General features: G+C 37.3%; 1 protein-coding gene across 1 annotated transcript; it reads right to left on the bottom strand.

Moving 5' to 3' along the window:
• Positions 1–2,279: 2,279 nt before the first annotated feature.
• MRPS35 (mitochondrial ribosomal protein S35) lies at positions 2,280–24,469 on the bottom strand. The gene is made up of 6 exons (XM_009586061.1): positions 24,291–24,469; positions 23,829–23,889; positions 20,413–20,552; positions 15,686–15,795; positions 13,804–13,873; positions 2,280–2,675 (listed from the first exon to the last, which is right to left on the bottom strand). The coding sequence occupies exons 1-6, from the start codon at positions 24,432–24,434 to the stop codon at positions 2,397–2,399; spliced, it is 804 nt and encodes a 267-aa protein (XP_009584356.1). The 5' UTR covers positions 24,435–24,469; the 3' UTR covers positions 2,280–2,396.
• Positions 24,470–25,143: the final 674 nt, after the last annotated feature.

Below are 25,143 nucleotides of genomic sequence, written 5' to 3'. Positions count from 1 at the left end.
CAGTAGGTATAATCTATTGTTGGTAGAGACATGTGAGTGTCCTAGTACTCAGGAGACAGCCACCTTTTACCCTGCCTGTACTTCTTGAAACATTTATAGAATATATATAAGCTAGGCTTGAACACTTTAGAGGGAACTCTAGAAGCCTGTACATTTTAGGTTTTCCATTAATTAGTGTGAAGCTAATGAAATGCTAATGTAATTAAAATAAAAAAAAAAATTAAAATGAAAAAATCAATTTCCCTTGCTGTGCCTTTCTTTCTACCAGCCATTATTATTAATAAACTCAAACTGTTACTTTAACTTTCATACAGAGTTCTGCTTAGGTCCATTTAAAGTCTATGAAGAGTAAAGGAAAACTGAATTGTCCTCTGTTGCAGAGCGGATTTTATCAGGTGCTCATACGTCCTGAGTACGTAAGGACAACTTTATGGAGAAAAGCAAGCTTATGGGATTTTATATTTCTTAAAACATTTAAGGGCATCACTCATGTCAGTCTGGTACAAGACATGCCACTGCAAAACAGAAGCTTGCTGGTACGCCAGTCCTTATGCAAGCACTGACAAAGATAATTAAGGAAGCAAATTTCTCTTGTGTACATACTAGAACCAAACCACCTTTGGAATAAAGCCAGGCACAGCTCCACCATCCATACCATTCTCTGAGTGAAACTGCAGTTACTTCCTCAATAATTTTGGTTTCATGGCTTTCGAAGAAGATTAGGAATTACACAGATGCACTATTTCAAGTGAGAATTTTAAACATTACCCCCATTATCCCTGAATAAAGGAACAACCTATAACAGCCAAAACTTTCCCCATATTAAGCTTCTGCTAAAACTTCACATTAATACAAATCTAAGAGGAAGGACCACTAAATAACGAAGTTGGAAAGTGCAACATTGGGATTACAGGACAAGCATTTTCAATCTTAGCTGCGGCTCTGACAAATTCTCATAGGGAGTAAAAAGCTGCGCTAAACTCAAGTCTCCTGCCATATGAAAACAATCTCTACCTAAGAAGAATCCTTCCAAAACTGACAATGTTTTGGAAATGGGAATACATAACACACTTTGGCTGTATGTAAACACAAAACAAGCAGTGTGAAATCCTAGCAGTGAATGAGTTGAGCCACATAGAACGCTCTGCAGAAATCAACTCCTCTTCAGTTTTCAATGTCCTTATTCTTATGCTGTTTCCTCTCAACAAGTTGCTGGCAGGGCCACATGCTAGGTTCTTTCATAGGTATGCAGAATCCTTAAGTCTGATGAATAAAAACTCCCTCTGCACCTTCCAGAAAGTGAAGACTTTCTCTCTAAGCTGAAATCTTAGTAAGGCAGGAAGGTACAATAAAAGCAAGAATAGAGTTATTCATGTCCTTTCCAGCTGATATTTTTAAGGGTTTTTTACCCTAACCGTGAGAAGGCAATAAAAGTTGCCTGTGATTCCAGTGTGTCAAATCAATTCCTTTCAAATACAAATTACCAAACATAAGATAAACATGCATACAATTTCTTTCTTTGTGCTTCACAGCAGTAAGCTGGATGCTACAAACATTTTTTTCCTTGAAGACCCTGGGTACATTCAAGAGACAACTCCGCAGGCCTCAGGGTACCAAAACTCAGTCCATTTCTATTTAAGCTATATACTCACCTCACTCCTTACCAGCTCCCACTTTCAGCAACTCTCATCATTCTTCCTTTCCCATGTACTTTGGTATCCTGTAAGTAACTGCTAGTTCACCTTCCCACTACCACCCCATTTTCTACCTTATTTTATTCCATCATTTTAGAGACAGGTATTTTTACTTAGCATATTTATTAGCCCTCATGATGACAACTGAGAACCTCACACTGCTCAGTGTGCTTCAACACCTCTCCAAAAGTTAAACTTCTTAGGCAACATTATCTTTATTTTACAGATAGGGAGTACAGATAGAGAAAAATCTGAGTGACATTTGAAAAGCATTTAGAAAGTTTAAAGCTCTTAACTTTCAGAGTCTTAATTAATGGAACTTGGAGCCTAAGTCATTTCATTGTTTTTGACATTGTTGCTCTAAGTTATAGGCTAAAAGAAGTTGTGTGAGAAGTCAGAATGTGATTCAGCAGAGAACTGAACCAGGATCTCCCAAGCTAAGAAAGCACAGAAGAGAATGTTCAAGTCACCAACATGACTCAAAACATACTTTATTCAAAGAACAAGATTCATGGACAGGAAAATTATGTTTACAAGAAAATCCCGCATTAAAGAAAAATCTGATTACTATTGAAATTTACTCTATCAAGTTTCATATTTTTGGTTAAGGTTCTGAATAATTATATATCCATATCATATAGAAATATTAACATAGTAGTTTAATATTTCTGTAATAATCAGATGTACCTGCAGAATCTGCTCTCATGGTAATGCTTGTATATTCAATAGTTTCTTCACAGATTCCTTATACTGGGACATGTTATTTTCTGTTTCACCTTCATTTTTAAGTGCAATTACAGAGTTTCTGTAATTCTGAACCACTTCAGATGCAAGAAGCTCTTCCTTAGTTACATTACTGACATTCTCTGAGGCTTTTATTCGAAGTAGTGTATCCAAGGCATTTTTCTGAGAGCAGCTGTTTTCCCAGATATACTCTTCCATGTCTTCCTCACTCTTCTCGCTCTCCCACATCTCAGTTTTCTGAAAGAAAATATACATCGTCTTAAAAACTACTCAAGACTGAAACAAAACTACAATAATTTGAAGAAACTTATCTCTCATACCAATTCACTTTAAAAATTACTTTCGTCGTGAAAGATACTTCCTCTCCTCTAAAGTCCAAGGCTTGTAACTCAAGCCCGAAACAGAGTTCAAAAGGTGCCCGTATGCAGTACATTTTCTGTGCAGAATGAGTTTCTTTCCTCCCACTTACCAAGTTCTTTATGTATCTGGCAGATATAACTAGATGAGTCAGAATGGGAAGAAAAGCTTATGGACTATACATAATGAATAACAAAAAACCTTGTAAAAGTAATAATTTTAAATAACCCTAAGTGTTCAAGCTTTGGAAGTAGTTACCTAGCTATTATGTCCCTAGCATATGATTTTGGTATGTTTACATTGGCTATAAGATGTAGAGTGAGACAGCTCATACCAAGTAACCTATGATGAGAGACAGCAATCCTTCACCATTTCGGAAATGTTTTAATTGTGACTCACAAGGAAAAGTACCAGCAATTAATCCATTTCCTCTTCCCACAAAACAAATTGCTCCTCAAAAGAATCTCTGTGCACAAGGTGCTAATTTTTACCTAATGGGTGTTGCAAGATCAGACAGGATCAAAAGTTGAACAGAGAAGACATCATCCCAGTGCCTGTAAACACTTGGCTTGTGCAGTTGTTCTTTATAAATTTTGTATTTGAGTATTTCTCTGATTCAGGCCTTCCTCTAGCTTCACAGACTGTTTAAGGGATATTTCAAATGTTATAACCTGCTATTTTTGTATATTTGATTTTATAGTACTTTTGTAAATATATATGCTTCGTAGATATACTTGTATTTTTATACACTGTAGATTATATAATTATTTAGTAATTTACTGATGTAAACAATACATAGCATCCTTATATTATTTCAACTATATATGAATCACAATTTGAAGTATTTTGGTTTATTTTTGGTGGTCATGTTTTTCTTACAATTGTTGTAGAAGTCATGTCTAAATAAAACTTATATTTATCTGGGAGTAAAGTCAAAGAAACATTATAGTAAAGCATTTACATCATATGGATTTTTTGGGTTTTTTAATTAAATCCCTTGCCAGAAAGGGCTCTTCAGTAAATTTTTAGCTACGCTATGCAAAATCCAAATAAACCACTGGAGGGTTGAGGGTTTTTTTGGTTAGTTGTTTTCTTTTTTGGGGGTGTTGCTGGTTTTTCGTTTGTTTATTTTACAGTATTCTGTCCACTAGTCAACAAGGTTGCTGCAAATTATTAAGTATTAAATATTAAGTTATTAAGTATTAATAACCCTTAATTAAGACCCAATTTTTTTTTCCCCCCTACAACCCTGCGGGCTTGGGTCAGTCTATCTGAATTTAAAAATACTTTAACAAATGCTGCAGCCTAGTAAATGGCATCTCTTGACTTTTAAATCTCTGAGTCCAAAAGTTTAGTCAGAAACAGTGATTAACCCTGCTCATGTGACTGACATTAAAAGCTGGACACAATACAACACAGAAGTAAAAGAACCTCATTCAATTTCTAGAGGGGGAAAAAAAAGGACGTACTGTAGCCTGTATTGCTAAAACAGTAGCAGGACAAGTGGGTATAGTAAAGTATTCTTTGTATGTTTGAAAAATACTGCAATTCAATGTGGAGATTTACATAGTTTTAAATTAATAACATCATCCTGTTTTAAATATCCCTTGTTTATCTGCATAATGGCTATCCAAGACTTTTTTTTCCTAAACTCCCAAAGAATTTTAAAGCAAGAGCTTCTCTCACAGGGATAGGGTTTCTCAAGAGTAAGGGAATATGGGTATCGCCCCTGGCCACTCCCTGGACCATGTTTGAAGTTCAAACAAAAGATTACTGTGAGGCTTTTAAACACCTTTAAGTTATAGCAGAGACAACAAGAACTAATTACAGTTATTACATTTATCTCTTCAGGAAAATCCTTCTCTGCACACATTAACTTACAGAATTTCAGAGATGCACACTGATAAAGAGATTAAGATCTCCCTATCTCTTTTGAGCTATGCAGCACAAGAAGATTTTAAAGGAGGCCAAAGAAACCGTTAAGTATTTCTTTCTTGGAATCCTTCCCAGCAGAATGGTGTGTCAAAATGGATTTTCAAATAAAATCTGACTTCTGGGGGGGAGGGAGGCAGGAAGGGATTTGACAGTAGGGTGAGATTTCAAAATCCGTTCCTCAGCCCTGCTACAAGAAGCCAGTATCCATTGCTGCAATGTTGGTGGCCGTGCCTCAAAATGAAAAGTTATGCTACTGTACACAGGTCCAGACATACATCACAAACAGGAAACTGAACAGAAACCAGATTTTTGCAAACTGACTGTATTGAGTGAAATTTAAATACCTTTCCAACCATATTTATTGCAAGAGAAAAAGTGAATCTGGAATTATATTTTCAGACACGCACCGATGAACTCTGAATAGTGGAAATGTTACAAGTATCGTAGTCTCAGTTTAAAGTGTCATGAAGAAAACTAATGAGACAATGAAAGAAACTTCAAAAATGAGGTCTTCATCACTCAGAGTTTTGTTAGTTGATTATTTTTGTCCCCTGCAAATTTAAAATGTTAGTAAACACTGCAGTAAGAGTCTTACAAACGAGAATAAAACTGTGAAAACTGGAATACAAGCGTGGCATTGTGTAACATTTTTCTAGAATCCCCACTTAGTGAATGAAGTTAAAAATCAAGAACATATGTTTCTTCAATTAATTCACTAAAAATGATTGCTTCATTCTATCACACATAAGACAGAATCTCAGTAAGTATTAACCAGCCTGGCTGAAGATGCACTGAGCTGATAATTTCAACTCTTTCTCTTCCAATAAGCCAGTATTTTGGGAGGTTTACAAGCCTTTACAGTGCTTAATCTGAAGTGCTGACACAGTATAAATACTAAAAATAGTACTCTGGCCAGTGAAATTGCTTTTTACATAAACAAAAAGCTTCAATATATATTGTACCCTTAAGTACGGAAAAAAGGAAAGCATTTCACCATCATTTTTCTTGGTTTTTTTGCCAGTTTAACTTTCATAATTTTGCTGTCACAGCCAGGATTAGAATTGTCAGTTCTCTGTTGTTTCTTTTGGGGAAGACATTTTAACTAAAATTTGTAAGTGGCACACAGAAATTTTCAAGGCAATTAAAAACATGACTGGTGTTAGTCCATTTTCTTGCAAATGGTTTGAACAGTTAAAAATTTAATGCTGTTTAACAAAAACCAACTATTGCAGTGGGATTTTTTTTGAGGGGAAGGAAAGTTCTTTAACTTGCAAGTCAAATTTCAAACTATGTATAGCCTGGAATAAATAGACCTATTTCTTAGTACTGCATTGAAATAAAAGATACTCTCTGTGGTACAATAATCACAGATTTTCAGGTAATAAATGACAGCTATGCTAGCATTTCCTAAATGACTGGGTACCTTCAAGCCAAAGAGGAGTTGCCAAAACAATTACACACTTATCTCTTTGGATGTATTACACCTTTGAACTGTCCTATTTAGTTAGCAACTTAAAAAGAAGTATCAACATAAATTCGTAAATAGGCAAAACATATTTGCATCTGATGAGATTGATACAAAAAATTTTAATTGCTTGGTGATGCAGAATAGGTTAAAATACATTCTTCTGAATGAGCAGAACATTATTTTCTAGGACACAGCAACGGCACAGGACAGATAAGACTTCTAGAGCATCAAAGAAAATCAGGAGAAAGACTGTGAGGAGTAAACATTCCAGTAAGGTACAAATGTAAAACAGAAAAGAAGAACAATCAGAGAAGAAAACAGAATTTTACCTCAAAAAATAATAGTGGATGTAAGAGATGCTCTCATACTTAATGATACTCACAGGCTTAATCTCTGGTTCTGTCACTAACTTAAGAGTCCTCAGCAGTCACCATCATCTAGATCGCCTTTTTCCAAAACAAGGTCAACACCTAATTTCTCTGGGCTAACACAGCTGCATGTATTTTCTGGAAAATCCAGGCTTCTGACAGGGTCATTTGAAAGGTGTTTATCTAACTCAGTTTGTTTTCTGAATGCCAATCAGGTAAGATTCTGACCTCATCAAGAAAGATCAGTGATATTAAAGGTCCAAATCTTTGATGATTTTCTGTTCATTGTGTTAATATCTATGCCCCATAAGACTTCATTTCACTCCAACATTTAGACTGAAAATTAAACAGCTGTAAAAATTGTATTTATGCATTACAAAGGAGTCTTTGTTTCTCCAGCAACTAGAAACAAGGTATTGCAAAAAGCCTACTACAGTTTGAAATAGTACAAGGACAATTTTTAATTCAACCTTTTCCCTGAATGTTCATCCTTTGTGGTTCCAAGCAAGAGGTACAAAAAAAGTTTAACCTTCTTTCACTGCAATACACATTTCCTGTCAGCAAACCTCTTTCCTTTGATTTTAAACGTTTGAATTCAGATCTTCAGAGAAAGTTTATTAAAGTTAACATCTACTATGCCACTTAGCTTTATCTTTTCTGACTCACATTAATGATGAAGGCTCTTTCAAGTTGTTAGATTTTGAGCACTGCTGAGTACACAATGAAATGTAATACATACTTCAAAACAACCTACATATTACAACATTTAGAGCCCACCATTACTTCAGCCTCAGTTTGCGTAACTTAAACTATATACAATGACATACTGAGAAAGAACACTATTGTAAGAAGGGCACAATTATATCACACTTCATTATTCTAAGATCTCAAAGCCAGGAGATTTACACAAAGCAGTCTTCAGTTATACTAAATGGTGCCCAGAGCTCTACATCTGTCTCTCCCAGTTACATGCTCTAATCACTAGACTATGGCCCTCCTTTTCAGTTCATTCAATCTTGAATTTTCTCCTGCCCAGGGAGAGAATTTCAGCAAGACTTAAGGGTGCCTCCGTCCACCTCCCATTTTAATCCTACAACCCATGTGTCATAACATCCTGAGTGTTCAGAACATAAAGTTCAAGTATACTTTTGAAACTTAAGTAGCCAGAGACCTGCTTAAGTTTCAAAAGTGGACTCATATCCTTTCACATATTTTAGGCTGAATTACAAGGTAAACTCCTACTATGCAAACTGCAAAATTCTACTGTTAAAATTCTACTGGCACAACCTGAAGTGACAAAAATTATGCTTACTTGTAATGGCTTAAAATGACTGTAGATGAAAAAAAGACAATACAATTTAAGTGCTAACTGAAGTCTAGAGAAAAGCTACACGATGGATTTTAGGATTATCACCAATGGTTCTTTCAAAATATTCGTTCAGCTGCACACATACACAGACTCCCCACCCCACCAGTGCCTTGCAGTTAAATGCTCTACTTAAGAAGGAATGCAACAGCAATGTGGGACACTTTCCTTGAATTCATTCAAACTACACAGCTTTGGGATTCATAGATAAATTTTAGTTAAGCTTCTAGTGTCACTCTGTCTGTCCATTCTTCATTTTTTTTCCTTCGCTCACCTTTCTGCTTCAACTTCCCTGTCCTTTCATTTCAAGTACTGTTAATATCTACAATGCAAGCACAATGCAGAGATACACCCAGAAGACCCTTTGGCTATTGTTATATTCAGTAGCCACTTTCCACTTATTCTTACTTCTATATTCCTTCTTCCTTACTGTTCTTTTTAAGTCTTTTTTATCTTTTTTACCAGACTCCCGTAACTACACAACTAGAAAAAGCAAGAGAGTGTTCAAAAGTGAGTACCGCATTACTCTACTATTCTTAGTATGTCAAATTAGCCCTTTTACTTTAAGAAATACACTGGAGAGTAGAAAATGCAAGGGCAACTTTTCACTAATCTTTCGAGATCTCAGCTGTGTAATGCAGAATGATATCCTCCACTCTCCGTCATCGTGCATTTGTGTATATTGAAAATCATGTGGAATTGGAGCACAGAAAATTGCTGCACCTTTTTGTACTCTTGACTGGTTTAAAACAACTGTTAAGTTATTTCCTCCTCACCCTATCTTTTTCAGATTCCTCCCCTTTATAATGACTATGAATGTTTTTCAAGAGCAGGAAAATTAACTTCCTGCTCCACTTATTTCTCCTTCCTGCTTTCAACTCTTAACAGAACTTTACTTTTTAGTGATAAACTATTCATCCAAGCTGAGTGTGAAGAAATCGGCTTATGATCTTTTTAACCACTTGAGGGCAGCAAACTCTTACTCTTTAAAAACCACTTAATACCATAAAAATACATTCAGATTTAAAGAGATGTTACAGCATTCAAGAAGTACCATCGTTTAAAGGTAGCAGAAATACAACTGATTGAGCTGCTGTTTAACAATCTACCTAATATATCTCACCCTTTCATTGATTAATTCAATCCAGGCACAATCCTGGGGGATAATTTGAAAGGAATTGCAGAAAAAGTCCAAAGAAGAGAAGTTCAATTCTTACCAGACGGTGCAAGTCAGATATTTACTGAATACATTCTAAAAGCTAATAAACCACAAATATTTGATTAATAGCCTGAAAACTATTAAACAGGGAGCAAAAGATCTCCAAGTATTTTAAAGTAAGAAAATAAATGAACATTCTTATGTTTTAAAATCGGAATGTTTTAAAGATAACTGAACTCATGGGCCTGATATCTATCTGCATTTATCAAAACTAAGGTGCCAAATTCATCAGTCTGGGATCTTAAGGTACACTTCTTGCTTATTATGCATCTCTATAAGTAATAAAGACTACAACTAAATTGAGCTTTCCATTAGATTTAGGCAGCCTTGTTAGCCAACCAGTAATTCAAATAGGTTGAACCAAGAACACAATATGTAGACCCCTAATCAATACTGCTCCCACTGTTCAGATCCATCTCAAGAAACAGCACACTGTCTTACCAAGCAACTACTATCAATCCACCAATATGCTGCCAATATTCTGAACAGCTTCCCATAGTTGTTCTGCTTTACAGTGTATCTCATTTGAACCTGTGATAACAGAGGATGGATCAAGAACCAGAGGATGAATTCATGTTTCTCCTCCTCTCTTCCAAACAAGCAACAATTTTTTTTTGTGCCAGAAAATAACAAGCACTATAGATTCCCTTTGCCAAAAGCAAGGGTAGCATTACCCACTACGGGAATGCATTCTAGACAACAAAAGAAAATCCTCACATTTCTTTCTTCAAAATAAAGGGGGTTTATTTGTTTAAGTCAGATCAAATACTAACTGGTAACACTGCACTGTATTTTGGTAAATTCTAAGACAATCCTGAAAGGTCCTGAGCATCCTCAGCTTCTGCAGGATTTTGCATGGTCAAGTCCATTGATGGCATTTCTGTGTGAACACGAGAAGACAGGAAAGACAGTACAGTTTCAAAATGCAATGCTAATTCTAACTACCAACTCGTAGCGGTTATGTAGCCCAAAAGGCTACCAAGTAGTATCCCACTTCTCCTACAAGTAATCAAATAGCTTCAGCTACTCTCTCCATTCCCAAGTCACCTTTTTGCACTCCTGCCACCTTTTTGCACTCCTGCCACCTTTGTCAACTTCTTCATCTTAACTCTTTATTCTGACCACCTATCAACAGTTTGACAATTCTTTTCCCCTGTCCCTCCCTCCCACAGTGTGGAAGCTCTGCTTCTTCCTCTAACGCTCACAAAACCAAAACAAAACAGACACTCATTTACTCCTTCCACAACAAACAAAACAAAACAACAACAACAACAAAGAAGTTGTTCCTTCCTTTCAATTCCTTGCCTTTTTCTTATTTCCCCACGCATTCAAAAAAGGGAGCTCTTACACACATGATTATAAAAACCACCTGAACTTCTCTGAAAGCTTCTCTACACCAGGTTCAATCCTCCAACATAGCTTCAAAGCCTTTCACAGTTTGGCTAGTCTGTCTTCTTGCATCATCTATTGATTGCTAGCAGGTTAGAAGAGAAAAATGCTAGTCTGCATCAACCCACCAACATGCTTCCCTTGATTTGGCTGTGGTACATGTCAGAAACCAATTTGCCAAATTTGATTTGGATAACCTTTTATTAATTTATTTAAATGCAAACAAACTCTCTTCCCCACATTGCAATCCAAGAAATCCATTCTTAACGATGTATCTAGAGCCTTGAGGCAGAGCAATACCTGTACCAATTCTTGGTAATTCCCCCCTCTTTCCTTTCTATTTTGTCTGCACACACTTGTGCACATTTCAGTGTAACTCCATTACAACAAGGATTCTTGCGAACTAATTCCACCTAAGCCCTCTAATTGCAATAGCAATAGAATTAGCAAGCTGTGGATGCCCTGGGTTTTTATGGAAGCCGAGACTGGAAAAGCATACAAGAAAACTTGTAATAGAGACTACTGTTGACACAGTGATAAATTTTGTCTTCTAAGCATGCAAACAAAGAGACAGACGAGCCAGAATTAAACTCTTCACACTCATTACTTTAAGAATAACTTTCTGCTGGAAATGCATCTCTACCCAATAAAACCACAAAGAACAGTCATTCTTTCAAAAAGGTTTCAGATTCTGAAACTACTTGGATGCTCTCAGTTCTTTAACTGTAATAAAAGAATTATGCATCACTGGCAATTAAAATATAATTACACTTGAAATTACATTTCCTGATGTATATCTGCATACAATTTTTCCTTTTAAATATTCCCATGCTTGCTGCTTCACAAAATCCAGTAATCCAGTTATTAACATAAATTATAGTTATGCCATGTTTAGGGAGATAGTAGACAAACTTTTCAGAATTGAGGGCAAAATTTACATGCAGCCAGCTTTCCCTTCACTTAGCAAGAATGGAACACTGCCCTCATCTTTTTTTTATTGAATTCCATAACGCACATGCATGAAAACACACTGTGTTTTGCAATGAGTTCTGTAAACAGGATTGATGTTACTGTCTACATGGAAGGCCAGTCCCCATCCATCCCCCTCCAATATTAAAGTTTGTACAAATCAACATAAACCATACATTGTTTACTTATGGTTTACAAAACTATCCAAACTATCTTTCAGCAAGTTATTAAAAGGCATTACCACTGACGGGGCGGGGGGGGAGCGGAAAGAACCAAAACCCAACACAAAACAAAACATGTCACACAAAATAAAAAAACATGTCTCAGGAGACCATTAATTTTTCATGGAAATCAAAGACAATTATAACTGATTGATGAACTCATCAAATATTAACATGGAAGCTGAAAGGTAATAAAAGGGCAAGCGACTTGGGCACATTCAATACACACTGAACACTCACATAGCAATATCGTATAGCCCTGTCTTCCATCACTAAGTAATGCTACAGCAAAGGACAGATGCGGTGTTCATCTGGAATTAATAAAGTGAGCAGTGTCTAGCTCTCTTGTCATTGCTTAATACTGGAAACTGATCTGTCATTAATTTAAGATTTGTAATGCAATGTAATGCTGTCAGGGAGAAAAAAATATCCAGGTGTACAAAACACTTGAAATCTAAAGTAAACCTATCTTTTAAGATGTTAGTATAAGCTGAATTTAAATTGATGCACTCTACAATTACAAAACGTATCCTTAAGGCAACTTCCAGTGAAAGGGAAATATAGCTCATCCTCCTTATTATGTTTTTTATGTCATCACTGCAATGATCAAAATCAAGAACACTGAAATTCATAAAAATGCTAAATATGGAGATTTAATTTAAATACTATAGAACAACTGAAAACAGTAAGTGTGAATTTTGGTAGCTATTCAGCTACAACTTATTTAAGAGTACATCTATGGCAATATACTGATGATGAAGGCTTTCACTGGCTATCTCAAACAATGTGACTAATAACATATTATATTTAAACAAAGTTAAGTTATCCAAAACATAACTATGGGTTTTCAACAATAATTTCGTTTCAGACTGTTAACTTGTTTTCTGTAAAAAATGGCTGTAAAATTGTTGAAGGCAATACTTATAATCAACATGATTAACCACAAAAATACAGGAGACAGGTCTGAAGAATTCACTGTAAAAGAAGGATCTGTGGTCTAAAGATATCTTATTATATTTAGAGGTCTACTTAAGAACTGTAGTAAATTATCAATAAATTGGAATAGTATCTTTAATATATTTATGTTGGATGTTTCACACGTATAACCATTTAACAAAACGAACTATTGGGAAAAATTCCAAATACGCCATATCCTGAATAATTATAGAAAAGTTTAGATTACATTTGCTTTGGTAGAAATATTTATCTAAAGAGTTACAATAATTTTATATATTTTTCAGGACACTAACTCTGATGCAATGAAATCCTAAAACTAACAGAAGGTGGGGAGGATGTCCCTTTTCTGAGCAAAAGGGAGCTCAGAAAAGCAGCCTAAGTCCTCACTCCTTCCAGCTTGAGGCAAGATTTGTGAGAGAGCATTTCAGAAGCAGAATACTTCCAAATGACAGCCATGGTCTACTGCAGCCCAGGAAGAGCCCAAGAAAAGACAATTTCTAAGTAACAGGTAAGAGTTTGGAATCAGGTAAAATGTAGATACTGTGCTGTACGTTAGTTTTCATAGCTTTAAAGCCAGTAACACGCCCCTCTGCTTTTTTGGAACAGATTTGTTTTCATCTTTAAACATAGTCACTGTTAAAAATGCTTAGGTAACAGGCAATAATCACAAAGTACACCATTTCTCTGAATGCACTCAATTCATATTTGAATACTGTGCATAGGCAGCCCCGCATGCTGCCAAACTAAAGGTACATTTAGGAATCCTGAGAACTAAGGTGTTTTCTGCTAGATTCAGGGTCAGTTTTAGGCTCATTGTTCTGAGAAACAAGGTATTGGGAAAGAATCTCTTATTAAGGTGAAAAGCTAGAGAACTTCTGAAAAGAGGCAAATTATGTATACAAACAACAGAATAGCACTTGTGAAGTTAAAGAAATGCACTCTAAGTTGACTGGGGAATAAGATTCAAACATAAGCAACTTACCTTGGTTGACTTTGAAGAAAAGTGAAGTGGAAAAGAATCTAAGATAATTTACTTTAAGCTGCGCACAGTCATGGAACTTTTTATAAGTTACAAGAAAGCACGTTAGCACACATGCGTTATTCACAATTGCTTACCCAAGATTCATGGTACAATACTGTGAGGAGGTGTACGCCATAATCATAGTTCTGTCTTCTAAGCGGACACCTGAAAATTAATAAAAAAAGCTAGTCTTTTTGAAATTAACTCACTGTAATATCTTTTTGAATAAAATGTTAAACTTACCATCAAAATTTCTAATTTTTAACATACGGAATCTTAAGGAAATGTGTGTTTGATTCACACGCATTTCTGAATTACACACAATCAAGAATAACATCATGAAAGCATGATTATCAAGAACATGGAAGAATGGGCATCTGCAAGTCAGTAGGAAAATGTACATACTGCAAGAATTTACAGATCTTCAGGAAACATTAAAAACTTCTTTGCCCTCTGTGCCAAACTGGAATCCAACATACTTTAGTCTGAACTCCCTTAAAACCTTCACACACACACCCCCCGCCCCGTCCCGTTCCCCCCCCCCCAGCCCCGAGATGTGAAGGGAGGAGGATGCCTGGTGAAAACAGCCATGAAATACAGTTCAGAACAGAAGACCTAGCCAACAATTTAACAAGAAAAGTTTAAGTCAATGTAGCTGTAAGTCAAATCAGGATCACCAATAAGATTTGTTGGGATACGACACAGTCCTGCAAAAACAGTGTATTTCTTAAAACTAGTCATCAAAACGTTCTCTGAGAATTTAATGACATTAATCTCTTCCTCATGCTGATCACCCATAACCTCCCGTCTCTTTCTCACACTCACCTCTTTCTGCAGGCTCCTTCACCTCCCTTTTTGATACAGAACAAATTGAATCATGTGAGACTACATCTGAGACACTCTAAAAACACTCATCTGAATGACTATGGACTATGACTATTCTAGCAAATAAACTTTAAAAAGGACTCAAGCTTTTGACTCTTATTTCTTTCATAGTGAAAGAGCCTCAGTTTAAAAGTAATCTAAATACCAGCCTGGAAAATCCTGTATCAAATAAATAGATACCGCCCAGAGCTTAGGCCTCAGAATTTACTAAAAATAAAGTGAAATACCAACGGGCACATTAAGAGTTTATTCTGGAACACAGCATGAGACCATTCACAGATGCTCTAGAGGGTAAGCTCCTTTCAGCTATCCTAATGTTTTAGCCACAAAATAAGTCTTCCTAGGGAAATGAAAACTGTTGGTAGCACAAGTGGTCCCAGTAAACCACCCGGATTTCCAAGTCTAGTCGAAAAAGATATGTACAATTTTATCCATTTTTATTTACTTTATGTAGAAATAAAACAGTATTTCCTACCAAAGGACAGGAAATTTAAGAGGGGAAAATGAATTCTAATAAAAACGTGCAAACAGAAAAGACTACCAATAATGTTTTTCCTACCACTGAAAGCAGCTGTGAATTAAAGTGTATTGTGAATTTAGGAATACATATGTATTCTCTTAAACTCTTCAGAATTCAACACAGAAAATACGTTTCTCCCATGCAGCCTTCTGAACATAACTGTAAATAACTACAGTGATTTGTTTATATCTAGAACATCAAAACATTGAGAAATGTCTTGTCACCGATGTCCCCATTTTTCTTGCCTGAAACTCTTCGTATCATTGTTAAAACTAACAGAACCCATTTGGGAAACATGACAACTACTTTAAAATAACAAATGAGACTTCTAAATACAGAGCTTCAATAACTAGCAATATTTAACAAATATTAGGTCTGACCTTATGTAATTTGTCCATTACAATTTTAACAGTTAATAAGATAAACATACTAGTACTCATGTTAAGTCATATTTTAGCCTTAAAAATATAATAATTTACTAAGACAATAATTGATATTACTGGAAGACACCCACCCTTTTCTATACTGTGATCATTGCTACAGGCATTTTTTTTCCCCTCTTGTAACCGTACCTGTCTGTTGTAATTGTGAGCATATCTGTATCCTTACAGTACCGCTCTCCTACAAGTTTAATGAGCTTCTTCTTTGCATGGTCATCCAAATTCAGGTTAGAAAGTTTAACCTTCAAGTACAAGAGGAAACATCTTTAATTACGTGGATAAATCCCATCTCTGCACCCTGAAAATATTTTGAGATAGTTAGGCACATCTTTTATCAATAATTACAAGGATAGCTATTAAGTACGCATTTGCAGAATTTCTTCTCATTGTATCACATGTCAGAAGTCTTAACACAAGGCAAGTATAATCTGAATATTCAAACAATAAATTTCTTTTCATTCACATACCAGAGGGGCTGGGGGAGAATATTTCTACTCAAACTTTTTTTCCAGATGAAAAAAGAGCTGTCAGTTTAGTTTGTAGCTGTATTTCATATTCACGTGTACTTCATATGGAAAAATGAATCTTTTTTTAGATTTTTTTTTTTTTTTAAATACAGATCAGTAAGGTTAATATTAAGATGTATCAAAGATATTTATGACAAGCATCCAAAAGAGGAGGAAAGACATCAATTCAAGAGACATCAGATCAGAATTTTCAAAGTCATTACTGGGAGATTAATAGAAGTATGCAAAGATGCACACAGATAACAATATAATGGACCAGAACTGTCCAATCTCACATAATTGATCAAACAATAGTGTGAATGGCTTGTCTTCTATTTCAATACCAGAAAACCCACAAACATAATATATACAACAAATAACTAGTATTTATTTTAAAAAAACCTTGAAGTTAGTCTGAAGCTACTTTCTATATGCAATAACAAGTATGAAAAGTAAAGCAAGCTGGTTTTAGCTATCTGTTTACACAATAGCAAATAAGAAGGCTGTGAACCTTAACACTCTAAAGATATATGGTGTTGGAAACAGAAGTTTCTATTAAGTGAGAATTGCTGAGATATATTAAAAACATGAAGACATAATAGTAATCTCTTACTAATTTGTCCACTGTTTGGTTTTCCTCTATATTCTTTCTACCGTGTCATTGCTGTACTAAAGAACTGTTCAAAAATCAAGAAACCTGCATCAGAAAAACTAACAAAAGTTGAAGGACTAAAAGAAATTATAAGCTCCAATAAATATCAGGAAAAAAGTGCTACCTGAAAAGAAAAAACCCTAATACTAAAAATAGAAAACTGAAGTACTAAACCTAAATATGGAGGAGACAACGGGGTTTCAATACTGAAACTTCTAATCTTGAAAAAAACCCCTAACATTCACTACTCCATAGATTATGTGAAAAATGTCTCCTTTTTAAGGAATTACATGTTCATTTATTATGCATGCCTATAATACTGGTGACCAGGAGCTCACCTCGCTTTGTTCCCTAGCTCCCATTTTGTCAAGCCTAAGTCTAACAGACCTAGTCTTTAAGGCAATGGTCAAGCCGCAAAAAAAAGCTCTATTCTTAATGCAGCCTAAAATGACCATGAACAGTCACTTCTGAAGTCACGATACTTCCAAGGTCCCTATGCACACAGCAAGCCCTTCTAAGCGTCAAGGCTACCTTAGTATACAGTGCCCTTCCATACAGTGCAGCCACGTAGCTTTCAACCAGTGGTGACAACAAAAAAGGAGCTATGAGAAGGTGGGCCTGCCCTAGCTTTGCTGAGAAGCTGCATCTAAGCTGAGGTACTCAGCCTCGGTCTCTGCTTGAGCCACAACACAGCTACGTCTGTGCCTCGTCATAGCCCACACTGACCCAAGCGTGACGCACATCCTTGACTTCCTGTCTTGACCTCACCTACTGCATCCTATGGATTGCCTTGACAATCACCAGACTGTTGACCGATCCTACTTACTGTCACCAGACCTAATCCTGATCCACTGACTTCTCTTCCCCCTTTGGCCTCAAACTTGCCTCATCATTATGAACTTGTCAAGTGACTACTGGGCTGTTGGATGGACGAGGTTACTATTACCAGACCTGTTCTGCTCACCTTGCTCAGGTAGTAGCTGCACCCTTTTTGGGGAGGTCACTGCTCCTGCCTACTTTATTGCCCCTGGATCTCCTTCCCTTACAGAACAGCCTACCCTCACTGCTGCCTAGCAATGCTCACCCAAATCGATGAGAAACACCTTTTTGTAAAACACATTTTCTTAACACTGTCTTCCTCTAACACTCACAGAAAGAACGAATACTCCAAACTCTAAAGGGTTTCAGACACAACTCTCTGGCAAGCATACAACTGCTAGTGCATGTAAGCACTTTATGACCATGACTATCTAAACTTAATGGGATACGCCAGCCCAGATGTCCAGCGTTAGCTTGCTTTAACCAACAATGCAAAACAATTTCATTGAGTAGTACTTTTTGCACTGTCTTAAAAGAATGGCATTATCACAGTTGTATCATGCTGCCGTCACACAGTGTGATCATCTGAAATTTACTGTTAAAGAGCTATGATTTTATTCCACATGACTTGCTTTTCCTATAAAAACTAAAAAGCTATCTGGTCTGTTTCCTGTATTACAGGATCACAAAAAATATGTTGTTCTTACTAATCCAAAGTCAGTTTAAAGTGACGAATATTTATATAGCTACTTGCTTCAAAATGGGATAGCAACTGGACAGCTTATAATTATTAGCTGGAATGGTGCAGACTATTTTATGTTGAATTTTATGTTGAATTTAGAGCTGCACAAAGAACAGCAGTTGATTTAAAAAAAAAGTTTCATTTTACATCCTGTAGTAGTATGTTGTCTGGCACAATGTGGACAATTCTACTTGGGAATAGACTAGGATAAATTTAATGACAAGAAATACTGGCGTTAGGCTACAAAAGATGAAAAATTAGCACCTCCAGTATGATACCTGGTAGAAACAAGGCATAATTTTTTAACTAAGATTAAAAAGGTTTAACTTCTAATCAATATTTAAAAAAGGAAATTTTATCATGAAGGTCCACCACAGAGTTTATCATAGTCTGTAACAAAGTGCACAGTAAATGCTCTCTCATTGATACAAACTCAACCACTGTCTGACTCAGTGCCATCTGCTTTCACCTTTAAATCTTCCCTTCCCCCTCCCTAGGCAGATTTTATTGTCAGAGGATTAATCAGAGCATTAACCAGAAAAAGAATTTGTTAATGAAGTCTGGGATCAGAACACCAGTAACTGAAAAAGCATATGGATAATTGTTCCATTTTTGTCTCCCCCTCCAACCCCTCCTTTTTTTAATATACATGCATAATACACATCCACATAATGCCTTCCAAGTACCAAGGCCAGTTAACATTAATGGACAGATTTAGATAGGATAATACAGGCATGCTTATCTGTGTATCATTTTGAATTATCCTCTCCATTGCAGCATAGCTGACCTCTAGTCCAACAGCTTGTGTCTCCAACAGCCACATCTAACAGAAGACATTTATATCTCGTAAAAGCAAGAAATTTACATACACTCACCACCTGCTGTTTTTACTGGGAGGAGATTCAAGGCTGTTTGAGCAGCTGAGCTCTTCCCCCTATCTGTGACACCATGCTCAGCACTGACCTGCAAATGTCAGTAATACTCCATCTGAGACAAGTGAATATGAGAGCAAGGGGGTCCGATGTGTGCCTCCTCCTGCACACATTTACAACCTAGCATGAAGTCAGGGGCTTCTGTTCTCACAGATATACTCCATTTCCTTTTATTTCTAATGCATACAAACTTGTGAAAACTTGCTCTTGACCATGGATCTGAATTAGGAGACAAAAGCCTAAACTCTAGTATGCAATGACTACAAGGGGATGGTGAAGTTACTGCTAACAGTGGTGTGAAATGCGTATTTAAGTCAATGACAGACGAAATTAAATTTCAGCCCAAAAAGTTTTACAACGTGAAGGGGAAGTGGAGACTCCTACAGACAAAATGAACTACTACTGTTCAAGGTTGCCATGATTAAATGTTGTAGAGGTGTTATGAGCATGTGGTATCATGCAGTATTTTAACTTCTATACTGAGAGTAAGAACACAACTATCACTGACCCCACTGCTGCTGCTGCCGCTCTTAAGATAGGCTCAAATCTCATCTCGAAAGGCATTTTCAAAAGTCACAGCACAATCCTAACTTTACTACGAGGACAGGCAAGCACTGGAACAGGTTGTCCAGAGAGGTTGTACAATCTCCAGCCCTGAAGGTTTTCAAGACACAACTGGATAAAGTAACCTGGTCTGATCTCATACCTCCCTTACTTTGAGCAGAAGGTCAGACTGGAAAACTCCTGAGCTACCTTTCAACCTCAAGTATCCCATGACCCTATGATCAGAAGGCTGCTACCCCTACTGCATACACACTGACGCCTGGAGGCCTGCCAACTCAATACTTAATAATTACGATCTAACTTTCAATACTTGTGCACTGCTAGGGTCTATAAATTAGCAATGAGAGAGTCCAAGCAAGACGCTGAGTACTAAGGCACTTACAGCCTCTTCTATAAGTAGATCCTTCAGAAGGTACACTATTTTGTTTATATTGGAGCTTAGTCTTCATTTATAATTACATATCCATAACCTCACAACCTCGGTTCTAACATGCTGCAATATAGTTAAGGAAATCCACTGCTTTTTATTCAGACATTCAGTAAACTGTTTCTCTTACAACATATCATACTTGCACATGTTTTTAAAAGAAAGCCAAGCATTTGGGTTTTTGAAACAAAGGCTGTTTACCAAAAATAGTACTTACTCTTAAAGTCACCACTCTTGCTTTGGGATTACGAATAGATGTCCCTGCAGAAACATAATCTACTGTTTCAATTTCAATAGGAAAATGCTGTTCACATTTCTCATCACTGTCCAAAGCACTTGGCCATTCAGTGCAGAAATCTGTATAACAAAAAGAAACACTCCAAGTAATATCTATTGGTTGGTTTTGGGTGGGTTTTTTTTTTTTTTCAAATTTATTGCAATATACCTTTTAAAAGTACTATTTATAGAAACCATACTCATTTAGATAACGGCAGGGTCTCTCCTGGACTTGCTCCAGTATTTCAATGTCTTTCTTTGTACTGGGTATCCCAAGACAGGACACAGTACTCCAGATGCAGTCTCACAATTGCCAAATAGAATCACAGAATGGTTTGGGTTGGAAGGGACCTTCAAAGATCAGCTAGTCCAACCACCCTACCATGGGCAGGGACATCTTTCACTAGATCAGACTGCTCAAAGCCCCATCCAACCTGACCTTGAAAACTTCCAATGATGCAGGATCCACAGCTTCTCTAGGCAAGCTCTTCCAGTGTCTCACCACCCTCATAATAAAAAATGTCTTCCTTATGTCCAATCTAAATATGTACCCTCTTCCAGTTTAAAACTGTTGCCCCTTGTCCTATCACTACATGCCCTGGTGAAAAGTCTCTCCCCATCTTTCTTATAAGTCCCCTTTATATATTGAAAGGTGATAGTAAGATCCCCTAAGAGCCTTCCCTCCTCCAGGTTGAACAACCCCAACCTTCTCAGCCTTTCTTCACAGGAGGGGTGTTCCAGCCCTCTGGTCATTCGTGTGTCCCTCCGCTAACAGGTCCTTCTTGCACTGGGAACCCCAGAACTGAATGCAACACTCAATAGAGGGGAAAGAATTAATTTCCTGAATGTGGCGGCTACACTCTTGTTAATACAACCCAGTATGCAGTTAGCCTTCCTTGCCACAAGGGCACACTGCTGACTCATGTTTAACTTTCAAATATCCACCAGGCTCCACATGGCCTTTTCTGCAAAGCTTCCTTCTAGCTATTTGTCACCCCCGCACATCCTCCGACCTGTACTGCTGCACGGGTTATTCGATCCCACATCCCAGATGCAGGACTTTGCAGTTGCCTTTGTTTAACTTCATGAGGGTCCTTGCAGCGGATTTTTTCCTGCCTCTGAACGGCAGCTCTGCTCTTCAGTGTATCACTTGTTACCCCCCCAGTTTGTTATTATCCGGAGACCTGCTGAGGTTGTGCTCTCTACCATTACCCAGGTTGTTATAAAGCATGTTTTCATATGCTTGGAAATGGCTTCCAGGAAGGTTTGCTTCATAATCTTCCAGGGAATATGGTGAGGCTGACTGACGTGCAGTTCCCTCCATTTTCCTTCTTGCCCTTCTTGAAGATGGTCAAGCAAAGATCTCCTGCTCTTCCTGGGTAGTCTTTACCTGCTTCCACTTTCTGTGTACTTCCTTTTTGCATCTCGGGTTACTCAGGAGTTCCCTGCAAACCCACACTGTCCTTCTGCCATACTGGCTCAACTTTCTGCACACTGGAATGGACCATTCTTGCTCTTTTAAGGAGGCTGAACTTAAACATCCACCAGCTCTTGTGGGTCACTTTGCTCCCCAGGAGAGTACCCCGTGAGATCTGCCAAGTAGATTCCTGAATATACTAAAATCACTCTTCTGAAGTCCAAGCTCTAGTTCCACTGTCTGTCTTGCTCACTTCTCTCAGGATTTTAAACACCACAGTTTCATGACCACTGTTACCAAGGATGCCCGTAACCTTCACATACTTGACCAGTTCTTCCTTGTTTCTGAACAACAAACCCAACAGAGCATGCCTCCCAGTCAACTCATCGATTGTCTGCATCAAGAAATTGCCTTCAATACACTACTTCGACTCCTCACTTCTCTCAAGATCTTAAACTCCACAACCTTCTTCTCCACAACCGAGGCTGACAGCAACCTTGGCATCCCCAGCCAGTTCTTCCATACTTGCGAATAGCATGTGCAACACAGCACCTTCCCATAGACAGTTTGTCCAGCATCTGCATCAAGAAATTATCTGCAACACACTCCAGAAACGTCCTAGATTGCTTCCATCCCATCCTGTTACCCTTCTAGCAGATGTTGAGATGGCTGCAGTTCCCCATGAAAAACAAAGCTTGCAGTTGTGAGGCTTTTTTCAGCTTTTTTCATCCGCTTCCTCTTCTTAACCAGGCAGTCTGTGGCAGATGTCCACCAACACAACCTTTTTGGCTTCTCCTCTGATCCCTACTCTTAAACTCTCAACCAGCTTGCTACACATCTCACAGCAAAGCTCTGCATCTGAACTGTTCTTTTGGGTACAAGTCAGCTCCTCCTCCGCATCATCCCTGCCTGCACCTCAGTCATGTAAGCTTTCTCTCTGCATTTCTGTGATGACTCAGACTTCTAATTCCTCCTGTTTCCTACACTGCATGCATTTGTATACAAGCAACTCAAGACAGGCCTCTTATCTCTTATCATACAGGCTGAGGGGAGACATCACTCTCTACAACTACCTGAAAGGAGGTTGTAACAAAGTGGGTGTCGATCTCTGTTCCCAAGTAACAAGGGATAGGACAAGAGGAAACGGCCTCAAATTGCGCCAGCGGAGGTTTAGATAGGATATTAGGAAAAACTTCTTCACTGAAAGGGTTGTCAGGCCTTGGAACAGGCTGCCCAGGGAAGTGGTTGAGTCACCATCCCTGGAGATATTTAAAAGACATGTAGACGTGGCACTTAGGGACATGGTTTAGTGGCAGACTTGACACTGTTAGGTTAACAATTGGACTCTATGATCTTAATGGTCTTTTCCAACCTAAATGAGTCTATGATTCTGTCTCCTCCCTGTCCCCTCATGCCTTCACTTCTCTTTGGGCTAACCTCCTCATTAGGTTCTCCTTATTGGCTTGCTGGCTATCAGAGATGCTTTTGGTCTTCATTAGATCCTGTATCTCCCCAGCAGACTTTGCTCTCCCAGAGGGTTTAATTTATTAATTGCATTTTTTTTAAATGCATGCCAGAATGGCTACTGATTAAACCCTGGTTTAATCACAAATAATCTTCCGAGAACTGAGTCACATTCATCACTCATCTTCCTTACAACACTAAACTATAAATTCTCCAGTACAAGCAGGGCCTAATGGAAAAGTAAAATTAAAGTCTTACCGGTGTGCTGAAAACCTCCTAAGACGTATCTGCCTACCACCTGTATGACTCAATGCAGCAACAAGAAAGCATACAAATAACCAGCTTCAGAGGTGGACCATGTCTCACCTTCTACTTCATCACACACAGTGACATTTTGCATTTCCTTAAAACTCCAAGAAAGATAGTTTTTAAAAACAGAAAAAAGAAAAAACAGACAAAACCAAAAAACCCCTCACCTTTAAGAGCTGCACAGTGTTTCTTAATTGCAGGAGGAGTAAGATGCAAAAAATTGGGAATCTGAAACAGACATGTTAAGAGTTACCAAAATAATAGCTTTTTGTTCATAAATAAAGGGGCATTACTGAAATCTGACTACATTTTTAACATTTGTTAAGGTCGTACAATACGCTTAATAAAATATTCAGATAAGAAGACTCTTCTCAAGTCTGATTTAGCAAAAGACTTAAGTTAAGCCCCGTTACAAAAGTCACAGGCATGATAATCCTAAAAAGTCTCCTGATTTGGTTCATTTGTTACTTACATTTGCATTTGTTACCATTTAATTTAGGAATTAAATAGAATATTATCCTTTTTAATAATAGAAAACAGTATCCAATACAAATATTCCAATCAAAGCAGTGCAGTCTTAGTGAATAATAATTTTAAAAGTTACCACACACCAATGGAACGAGTCTTACCTTTATAAGTTCCAAGTTGCCTTCTTTTGGTGGAGGTACTCCTCTCTTCACTGGGTAACCCATTCGAATTGGGAGAGGCACAGAGGCAGGTTTAAACGCAGCTGCTGTTGGATAAACACTGCTCCAGTCCTGATCAACAGTCATCCTCTCACTTCTGGGAGGTGCATGCTAATTAATTGAAAATTATAGAAGTTTGATGGGAGATACGCTGTTTTGTAGGACAAAGCAGGAGCAACACACACAACAAGTTATTTCAGGAATAAATTCCCACAGCTAGAAATTTCAAGACACTTTACATCGAAAGCTAGTGCTTATTTGTAAAGGAATTTTTAAAAGATAGCCTCTCAAAGCTTGGGTAGCAGGCCTTTCCTAATCTTCAATTGCATTTTATTTTAGAAATGCTTAGAAAGGAGAACTTACCATCTTCTTGCGTTGTGATAAATCAGCAGGGGGAGAAAGGGGAATCAAACCAGTATTTAATTGCAAACTCCATTTCCTAAAGTACTGCCTAAGTATTAGGTGGAGAGCAAGAAAATGAATTTTAAAACTCTGGAATTCTGAAAGTCTGAACAAGTTCATATTAAAAGAAATAGATATTAATAATTCTGGAATTACTTGCTACAGAAATTCCAGTATAGGAATGATGTATTACTATATTGCAGAAATAGCTTATATCCTCCAATAACTGACCAAGGTTTCAGCCAAATGCTCTTTTTAAAAAAAAAAAAAAAAAAAATCAAGTCACTGTTTCTTTCCCCAAAACCTTAATTTTTAATTTAGAAGGGTAAAAGACAAGGGTCTGACTGCTTTGGTATATCACTGTCTAGTTTAACCCCAGCCAGCAACTAAACAC

The sequence above is a fragment of the Fulmarus glacialis genome, unplaced genomic scaffold (genome assembly GCF_000690835.1).
Source record: "Fulmarus glacialis isolate BGI_N327 unplaced genomic scaffold, ASM69083v1 scaffold23709, whole genome shotgun sequence".
In the NCBI taxonomy this organism is placed as follows: Eukaryota; Metazoa; Chordata; class Aves; order Procellariiformes; family Procellariidae; genus Fulmarus; species Fulmarus glacialis.
Note: the sequence above shows the minus strand (reverse complement) of the source record. Positions and strands in the feature narration are given on the sequence as shown.

Excerpts from the sequence above, each read along its gene's own strand:
- MRPS35 (XM_009586061.1), bottom strand. The coding sequence starts at position 24,434 with ATGACTGTTGATCAGGACTGGAGCAGTGTTTATCCAACAGCAGCTGCG. Across the intron at positions 13,874-15,685 it reads CTCACAATTACAACAGACAG|GTGTCCGCTTAGAAGACAGA; the intron begins GTACGGTTACAA and ends ATTAATTTTCAG. Across the intron at positions 2,676-13,803 it reads TATTGTACCATGAATCTTGG|AAAACTGAGATGTGGGAGAG; the intron begins GTAAGCAATTGT and ends ATTTTCTTTCAG.